Below are 10,132 nucleotides of genomic sequence, written 5' to 3' on the forward strand. Positions count from 1 at the left end.
GGTGACATATGAGTTCAATCCCCAAAGAAGAGGGGGATTCATTGCAGCCTAAGTAATGAGGGAAAGTATTCCAGACATAGGGGAAGGACGGTGGAAAGGCACTGAGACGGGTAGGTAGAAAGTCATATGGGAGAAACAGAGAAGACTATTTTGGCTAGTCTACAGAGTGCATGAAGGGGAATTTAATGTCCATTTAAGTGAGATGGAAAGGTTGGGGGGAGGTGTTGAAGGACTTTGAAAGCCAAACAGAAGTATTTGTTTTTCAAAAAGGAGAGTAATATGGTTAGATTTTCACATAAGGAAAAGCACTTTGGCAACAGTATAGAGGATAGACTGAAGTGATGAGAGACTTGAGACAGTGAGAACAATTAGGAGGCTGTTGCAGTAATCTAGGTGAGAAGTAATAAGGGCCTTAATTAAGTTAGTGACTGTGAGAGTAGGAAAAAAAGAATCAGATTAAAGAATAATTGTGAAAAAAGAAACAGTGAGATTTTCTCTATACAACTGGTTGTCTATATGGGGTAAGGGAAAGTGAGAAGAGGATAATGCTGAGGTTGCAACCAGGAACACTGGGTAAGTGGTGATGCCTTTGAAAGAAATAGGGAGGTTGGGAAAAGGAGTAAAGTTCAGAGGGGAGAAAGATAAGGAGTTCACTTTTAAGATATTGAGCTTGAGATGTCTTCAAAACATCTAGTTGGAAATTGCCAGTAAGTAATTGTGGGACACCATTGGTGATGCAAGAGTAAATTTTAGGGAAGAAACTGGGACTAGATAAATAGACATGTGAAATCATCTGTATAGAGATGATAATTAGATCCATGGGAGCTCATGAGGTCATCAAGAGAACATTGAACTAGAAGAAGAACCAGGATAGAGCCTTAGAAAGCATTCAGTTAGGGGTGATGAGTCCTTAACGGAGAAGGGGAGTAGTCAGACAGGTAGGAGGAGAGCTAGGAGAGAGTGGCCAAAGACCATACCCAAAGAGAACTGAGAAGCACCATAGACTAATGGAAAGAATGTTGGATTTGGATTCATAAAACCTAGGCTCAAATTCTACTTCTGACATTCACTAGTCACACAACCTTAGACAATACCCCCACACCCACCACACACCTCCATTCTGTGCCTTGGTTTCCGCATCTATGAGATGAAGGAATTTGGCTCTCAAAATTTTGGAGTTCTTGTTTTAAAGGTCCCCTGCAGCACTAACATTCTTTAGATCAGTGAATGAATGGGCCATTTTGGAGGCAGGCTATCATTCCATTTCTTCTCCTTGCTGTCCCCCATCCCCAACACTTGGACTCAAGTTGGAAAAGTTGAACCTTCTTACAGATCTACAGGCCTGTTGAGTTAAAACCAGTCTTCAGTTCATATTGGGGAAAATTGGGAAGAAGTCAGTATTCCAAACCCCCTTTTTCCCCCTCCAATGACTTCTCCCTTGCCTACTCTCATTCACAGGAAAAACGCATTGCCTCACTGGATGCAGCCAACGCACGCCTCATGAGTGCTCTGACCCAGCTGAAAGAGAGGTACAGCATGCAGACCCGTAACGGCATCTCCCCCACAAACCCAACCAAATTGCAGATTACAGAGAATGGAGAATTCAGAAACAGCAGCAATTGTTAACTCACTCCGAGGGAGGAGGAGCGCTGCCACTGCCGCCGGGCATGGGGGGAGGAGGAGACAAAAGTAAAATATAGAAATAAAAACCCCAGGATCTCCAACTCAGTGCACCAGGGGCAGCAGGAGCAACAGCCACTTCAGAGAATGGTTCATCTCTCCCCTCCCTCCCCCCAAGACACCAGGCCGGCCGGGATAAGAGCCAGCGTGTGTGACTGATGCACTGTGGGGCAGAAGGCACTGCCTCCTCCCTCTCCTCTCCTCTCCCCTCCCCAAGAAGCTAAAGCCCATGTGTTTGGGGGAAGGAGGAAAAAAAAAAGACTTATCTGTGGGAGTTGTGTGGCCTAAGGGGGAAAATGTTATATTTGAAAAAAAAAATACCAGAAAACCAAACTGCAAAGTGTCACTGTTGGTGGATTTCTTTTGATGTGTAAATGTTTAAATCAATGACCCTTTTTCTCTTGAACTGGACAAATCTCCAAATTCTCACAAGAGCTGATAATGCTTGGGTTAATTTCTGTTAAGGAGAGAGAGGGCAAAAAAATCAAGATTTACTTCTAGCCCATCTCCAGGACTGGGCCTGGAATTCCAAGCCATCCCCACCCTCACCCAGATCACTGTTGCTCTAGCACTGCTCAGGGAAGAGTGCTTTGATTCTAGCAGGTGGGTTTTAGTTATTTTAGACAGAAAAGATCCTAAAATGGAGTGGACAGTTCAGTAAGGATAAATCCAAAGGATTTCAGAGTTGGAAGGGACCCCAGAGGCTACCTAGTCCAACCCATACCTTCACAGGAGTACCTTTTAACCATATTCCCCCAAAAGAAGCATATATAGTCTTTGCTTGCAATATACCTCCAGTGAAGGGGAAACCACTACCTAATGAGGCAATTCATTCCCTTGTTAAGAAATCTGATTGTTAGAAAGTTCTAGTGAACTGAAATCTGTCTTTCTGTAACTTTCCCCCTACTATTCCTAGTTCTTTTCTCTAGGGCCAGGCCAAATAAGTCATAATCTCTCTTACATATGATAGCTCTTCAGATTATTGGAAACAGTTACGTTTCCCCACCTCCATCCCAACTGATTCCAAGTTTGTTTTTTTTTAATCCCTTACCTTCTGCCTTGGAAGTAATTCCAAGGCAGAAGACTGGCAAGGGCTAGGCAATGGGGGTTAAGTGACATCCCCAGGATGAATTCTTAAGCCTCTCCTCTCTCCTTTTAAAAGCCTGGGAGGCAGTTTGCTCCTTTCCTCTCTAGAGTAGTTGGTGCTTTCATAAAGGAGGAAGATGCTCAAGAAGAGTTCCCCTCTCAGTGTAGCATCTGTGGGTACCATTGAGTTGAAGAGAAAACCACAAATAGAGAATTTCATTTCTAGCCTTACTCCTCATGTCTCCATCCTATTTTCTTCTCCCTTCTTCTTAAATTGGTCTCCAAATAGATCCCACACAAGGACACTTAGTGGTTTATTTGAATTTGTTCCAGGGTACCAAGAACACATATCCATAGTAGGGAAACTTACTCTCTCATCCACCTCTCTGCTAATGAATGTGAAAGTTTAAAATCCCTCCTCAGGCCCCACTGGTCCAAAACTTGAAGATCCTTGGCCATCTCTTAAAAAGTTCAAAGGAGGGTCATGGAATTTCAAATTTGAAAGGGACTTTAAGTGTTATCTTGCCTAACCTATAAACAAAAATACTTTTCAGCATCTTAAGTCATCATCTAGCCTCCCTTTGCTGAGTTCTATTGATAAGGACCTCCTGAGATAGCCATCTCCCATTGGACTTCCAAAAGTCACACCTTGATATGGAAGTTGCCATAGTGAGGGGGGGGGAGGGGGAGTGGGGGGGGAAGGCCCAATTGGGAAGGCCCAGCCAAACATTCTTATACTTTATCTTTAACCCAGCAACAACTGGATTTTTGTTTTTATTTTGTTTTTAATTATGCCAAGAGGTTTTAATGAAGGTTGACTAATGGGGAGAACTATGGAAGAGATCATGTAAAAGAAGTGGCTGGTCCCTTGTAATCTAGTGGAAAGTGGGGGAAAGGCCCCTTCCCATTAACCCAAATTCCAATACACTCTAGACCCTACCCAGTTTGCTAGGCTTCTGTAAGCCTATGAAGCCACTGTGGAGCATGGCCTTCAATAAAGACCTCTCAAGCTGATTTAACTGACCTTTACTAAGCAGAGATGGAAATTTGATTCAGAGAGTTCTTGGCAAGGGGAACAAAGAAGAGTTTCACTTCCTGTTTTCCTCCCATCCATGCCGATTTTTTTCCCTCCTGCCATTGGTTAAATAGACCCCACACAAGAAATCTAGCACATTTAGAAAATGATTCTCCCCCCCCATCCAATTCTTCAATGCCTGAAAAGGGAAAACTGCTTCCTGGGAAGCTGTGAAGTTGTGTCAGAACCCTGGGTTAAAATCCTTACTCTCCCTCTTGTTATCTTTGTGACCTTGGACAAATTCCTTTCTTTTTCTGGGTTGCCTCTTCATCTTTTAAATGCATGGGTTGAACTAGATCTCTGAGGTCCTTTTTCACTCTTATTCCAAAATGGTGTACATTCCTGTACAGTATCTAGGAGGTAGATGAAAAGGGAGTAGATTAGAGTAGGGAAAATATTGCTGAGTCTGGAGTTGAGAGCCACTTAACTATTTGTGCAACCTCCGGCAAGGAATTTCACATCTCTAGCCCTATTTACCTCTTCTGTCAAATGAGGAGGGTTGAGCTAGATGGCTTTCCAGCTCTAAATCTATGGTTCAGTGACCTGAGTTCAAATCTTGGCTCTTACTACCTAGGTGACTGGGCAAGTCACCTCTTCTCTTTAGTTTCCCCATCTCTAAAATGGAAAGGTTAAATCAGTTGGTCTCTGAGATCCTTTATTATTCTTTGATCACAAAGTTTCCCTCTACCCGATTATGAGAAAGTGCCCTTGACTCTGGAGTTTGGGCTAGCCTATAAGGAAGCCCAAAGGTGTGGGTCTCCAAGCTCTTTAAAAACAGTATCCCTTTTTAATGTCCTATGTGAAGTGCCATAATGCATTTCTTGGAGACAGTCCAAGTGAGTTCCTTAGTGTGTTCCTCTGCCCACCAGCTTTATTTAAGAGGTTCTTACAGAGAGTATGTGAGCCATGAGCTAGAGAAGAGAAATAATTAATGATGTAAATAATAATCATAGTACCAGAGAGGCCTAGGAGAAGATTGGTAATTGTAATTTTTTTTCCTTTCACAGTATGCATTAGAAACAAAACCCGCTCGTTTTCTGGAATACAGGCCCTTTAAATTGAACGCACGCACTACATGGGAATTAAGAGCCCTGAAGGATGTTAAACATGATCACCCAACAAGAACAGCAGCAAGGAGCCGGCAGGCCCCCGTGCACACAGCCCACTGGGCAGTCCGGACTGTACATTTTCTCCTGCTCCCTACCCCATCCCGGACCCATGGGGCTCACACGTCCAGGGCCAGGGCTGGCTTTTTGTTCTTAATTTTACTTTTCTTGTGTATTGTGATTTAAAGTCAGGACCTTATGGTGCTGTCCCCTTCCATCTTGTGTCAGAGAAGGTCTAGCTAGGACAGCTCCTTGGAGGTAGGACTGGAAAGAGATCTTCTTTGGCCCATGGTTTGGGACTCAAGCAATTGTATTTAAAGGGCCCACCAATGATGGGGTGGAGATAAGGCACTGAATCCTGCCTCTAGCCTGAGCCCAAGCCAAGGTGCCAGTGCCAACTCAGTGCCAACAGGGTCCAAACTGTAGACCAGATCTCTCTTTGTCATACCCCTGTTGAAGTTGGTCCAAGAGACCAGCCAAAGAGAAGGTGATAAACCTCAACTTTTGGTCAATGCCCCCTACCTTAATTTTCCCCAGGATTCCAATCATTCCAGATAGGGCTGGCATGCTGGGTCCCTGGAAATCTCTGCTCTTTCCCCTCCCCCAGCTGCAAATGCCTTTTGCTCAGTTGATTTCCCTATTCCTGGCGTGATAAGACTGTGTCCTCCCACCCCAAATCAGAATTCTGGTTGGGGAGTAGGGAACAGGTACAGGTTCTTTCCACTAGCTGAATCAGCTAACTTTGGAGAAGGGTCTGAAACCAAGGTAAAGTGTCCCTCAGAAAGGCACTAAAAATCACACAGCAAGAAGGTTAGGCATAACAGGGTACTCTTGACCATGAGAGGCAGAAACTACCATTTCCATATTCCTCCAAGACTGTCATGCCCACCAAAAGATTTCTGCTAAAGTGGTGACTTGGGGAAGGAGCAGAGATTCTGGGGGGGATATTTCCATGAAACTGATTTAATTCCATTTCATTTTTAGTCAGTGCCAGAGAGACACTCTGTGATGGATGGATGCTTTGTCTGGCTAGAAGATGAGGGGATCAGAGATAAAAGCACTAGGGTGGAGTTGAGATATGCTTCCTCCACTTTCCCCATTCCCCAGGAAATCCTGGGTTGTGGGGAGCTCTCCTACCTAACAAAAAGCCTTTGGGTAAACTTCAGCCCTTTGTGGAGAGGAGAGTTGCTGATTTAGTTGGGAGTTGACTAGCATCCTCCTACCCCACCTTTGCCCTTCACTGCCTCTTTACCTCCTTCATCCTACAGGAGGACCTCTCTTCTGTCTGAGAGTTAAACCCTACCAACACATCTGAGAGCCATTCCAGATGGGGAGAACTCAGATACCCTTAGGCAGGACCTTCTGTTTTTAATTTCCTGCCCTTCATAATATTTAGTTCCCAAATACACACTAGTCCTCCATACTCATAAGCACTCCATTTCTTTTTTCCTTTTTGTTTTCAAAAAGAGAGAGAAGGTTTCTCCTCCTCACACCCCACCCCTAGAGTTTCTGTTTCTGAAATGTGTGTCTCATAGCAATACCGGGGACCAAGTCCCCACAGCCAGGGAGAAAGTCAACAAGGGACCGAAGACCACTATATATAACATTCGTCACCTGCTCGCTCATTCTCATGCTCTCTGTGGCGAGAGCCTTATCTGGTGCAAAAACTGTAAAGTGTACAGACTGTCCACCGATTTTTATCTTCATGCAAGTCTGACAACTTTTTTTGTAAATGTTTTCTTGGTGTTTGATTGTAATGTAACTATTTCACTATCAGCTGTATATAGTGATTTGCGCCTGGTGCTGCCTTGCAGACAGGATTGGGTTGCTGCTTGTAGAACGACTTGGAGTTATATTTTTTATTTTCCCTCATTAAAGACAAAAATCAGAGTTGAGGAGCAGTAGGAGGGTTGGGATTTTTTTTTTTTTAAGTTTGAGTTGATTGGAGACAGCTGTGGTGTAGTGGGAAGTGCCAGATTTAGAAGCAAGAAAGTTGGGTTCAAATTCCAGCTCTGCCCCTTAACTAGTTGTTTGACTTTGAGGAAGTCACTTTCCTTCTCTAAACTTCAATTTCTTCATCAGTAAAATGAAGAGGTTGGAATAGATGACCTCAGAGGTCCTAGAGCTAAAATTCCTAGGATTGGCAATCTGTGGGGTTGGAACAAAAAGATGTTCCCAGAGTATCAGAACGTTGCCTATAATAAGATCTAGCTTTTTATTTATTTATTTTTTTTTAATTTGGTGGTGTGGGCTTAGTCTTTTCTGCAAAGGGCCATGTTTTTGCCTTTTCAAAATAAGGCGCCATCTAAGTGGCTGGCACACAGCACTGACAATCACAGCCACAGGCCCCATCCCCATAGGAGTGTTCCCCCAGGAATCTTGGTCCTGGGTATTTTAGGATTACCAGGGCTTTCTGACATGGCCCAAGTGAGTCCTCTTAACCTGAAGAGCTCCCTCCCAGGAGATCAGATGTAGAGAAACTGGTAGTAGGCCAGCTTTGGGCAGGGCTAGAGGAAACCCAATGGAACTGAACCTGGCCCAGGGAAATCAACCTCTTCTAGACCTGTTGGAGAGGATGCTGCTATTCCCCTATGAGTCATCAGTGTCCTCCATGAAGGGCCTCAGGGCCATGGCAGAAGTTAGCAACACACCTGGCCAAAAAAATGTCCCTAAGGAACCAAATACTTCCAGCTAGGAGGGGGAGCAGGAGAGCCCAAAATGTTCTCTCCCACCCACTGTGGTAGAGCTAAATGGTTCTCTGCTGGGGAGAGCTGTTGGGTCCAATAGCTGCAAACACCTCCTTACATTCTCCCCTACCCCCCCCCCCACCTAGTGGTTTTTCCAGAGCTCAGAAGAGCAGACCATCCCTGGAGACCCTGATTTTGATAAGCCAAAAATAAATGAGAAATATTTGAAATTTCCTGGGCCATTTGAAGAGGGGAGGGGCTTACTTTTTTGGTTCAGAATTAACTGCCTAATTTCTTGTAAATGACCATCTTTTCTCCAACTTCTCAGAAGAAGAAATGGTGAAAGTGTCACACTATCCAATCCCAAATCCCCACAGAGCATCTCACAGACTCCTAAGATATACCTCTTTCCCTCCCTCTGTCTATTTGCTGAAGCCCAGCCTCACTCTGTTTTCTAGAGACTCTTATAAAGAAAAATGAAAACAGGCTCACCCCCATTTTGTAAGTATGTGAAAAGGAAAAAAAAGTTTAAAAAAGCAAAAAGTTGAACTGTTGCCTGGAGTTTCTCCAGTCTCGACTTTTAAACTATGTAATAATGTACAGAGAAAGGTGTTGGTGTTCAGAAATTCCATGTGGCTGTGCAATTTATGTACATTTACAATTAGAAATATTAAAGATTTATTTAGCTATTTTAAGTCAAACTCTAGTCCATTCGATAAAACTCTCTCTCTCTCTCTCTCTCTCTCTCTCTCTCTCTCTCTCTCTCTCTCTCTCTCTCTCTCTCTCTCTTCCCTCTTTCAGTTGTGACTGGAAGCAAATAACTTCTCTAGATCCCAATTTCCCCTTCTACAAAATGATAGGTTGAAGAGAAAAAGTGCAAATTAGAAGGATGGTGATTTAGGTGTGAATTCATTCTAGCTCTACTATTTTTGTAACCCTCAGCATGGCCCTTTGTCTCTTTGGGCCTCAATTTTCTCATTCGTAAAATGGGGAAACAATTAGATAACCATTAAGGTCCTTTCTAGGTCTAAATCTAAACACAAATTTATGACTGCAAGGGTCTTTCTGATTCTTAAATTCTATGACAATTTTTTTTGTAGCAAGGACTTTCCTATCCCATGGCTTTGATGAATTAAAGTTCCTGGGATCAGCCATCTTCATGTTTTCACAAATACCTCCAACATCAGCCTTTTCATTATACCTAAAAACACCATCCCAGATTCATTCTTTTTATGTCTTAGGGGTTCTGGCTAAAATCTTGGTGCAGTATCTGGAATTGGAAGTGACCACAGAAATCACTTAATTCAACTACCTCCTTCATTCTATAGATAAACAAACCGGAATCCAGGAAGGAGAAGACTTGCAAAAATTGTGCAAGCAGTAAGCAGCTATTTTGTATTCAGTGTTGGACTCAGATCTTTTCGTGCAATCTCTGCTATGAAGGACAATGTCAAAAGGTACTAGAGAGAGAAGCCCAGAGCGAGAATCAGAATGTATGGGTGAAGAATGGAATGGAGAGCCTCTGGCTAAGTGGGGAAGCTTGAGAAAGAGTGCCTTGATGTCAGCAAGGCCTTTTCTAATCCCAGTCTAATAATCCAACAATATTAAGAACCTCCTATTTGCAAGGTATCAGAGGTACAAAGAGAAAAAGAAAACAGTCCTTGGCTTCAAGGAATTTACACTGTATTGATGAGATACACCCTGTAAACAGGAGGTTGGGTACTAACCACTGAGGGGATAAGAAGGTTTTCAGTGGAAAATGGTACATGAGCTGAGCTTTAAAGAAAGCAAGAGGTTTCAAGAAGAAAAAATCCTCCTTCAGGAGGAAGGAGAACATCCTGGGCATAGGAGACAGGCACTACAAAGGCATAGATGCCTGGGACAGAGTGCAGAGTCTAAGGAACAGCAAGCCAGCCAATCTGGAACATGGTGCAATATACAAGTGCCCCTTGCAAATACCTACAGTTCTACTATTGGAAGGCTGTTGTTTGAAAGCTTCAGGGACCCCTGAGGAATTGCTGACTGCTGATTCTGGGCTTGGGCATTGAGTTTCCACAAAACCCACTATGTACCAAACTAGAGCTCACAAAACAGATTTCCTCCCCTGGGGATTATTCTCAGAATAAAATGATGCATCACTTTGTAGAAAGAGACAACAGGGATCATTTCAAGTTGCCAGATGCTCTTAAGTATTTGCAGATTTGTTAACCTCTTTGGCACTAAGGGAAAGACTCTTAAAGCTTCCAGGTAGGTACTGCTCCCTATCAACGTAACAAATACTAGAAATGAAATTTGTTATCCTCCTCTTCTCCCCAGTTGGGACCAGGAATCATCAGTGAGCTTCTGACACTTAGCACTTTATACCCTTAATCTTCAAGAGCAATAGATTAAGGTCTAGCCATGCCCAAAAGGAAATGTGAAACTGGGCAAAGAAGTAGCCTCTGCCCTGATGCCAGAGCTTACCAACTCTGGTCTCATATGCCCCCTGTCTTCAGGCT

General features: G+C 43.5%; 1 protein-coding gene across 28 annotated transcripts in view; it reads left to right on the forward strand.

Annotated features, from left to right (window-relative positions):
* The window catches only part of DAB2IP (DAB2 interacting protein), a 332,379-nt gene extending 324,044 nt beyond the window's left edge, over positions 1-8,335 (forward strand). For 17 of the 28 annotated variants that reach the window (XM_056812051.1, XM_056812048.1, XM_007474585.3 and 14 more), the window contains one exon: positions 1,459-8,335. In XM_056812051.1, the coding sequence (XP_056668029.1) occupies positions 1,459-1,626 (168 nt within the window). In that variant the 3' untranslated portion in view covers positions 1,627-8,335. The remainder of the gene's footprint in view (positions 1-1,458) is intronic. The other 11 variants (XM_056812053.1, XM_056812057.1, XM_056812060.1 and 8 more) reach the window with 1 other exon arrangement.
* Positions 8,336-10,132: the final 1,797 nt, after the last annotated feature.

This window comes from Monodelphis domestica, chromosome 1 (genome assembly GCF_027887165.1).
Source record: "Monodelphis domestica isolate mMonDom1 chromosome 1, mMonDom1.pri, whole genome shotgun sequence".
NCBI lineage: Eukaryota > Metazoa > Chordata > Mammalia > Didelphimorphia > Didelphidae > Monodelphis > Monodelphis domestica.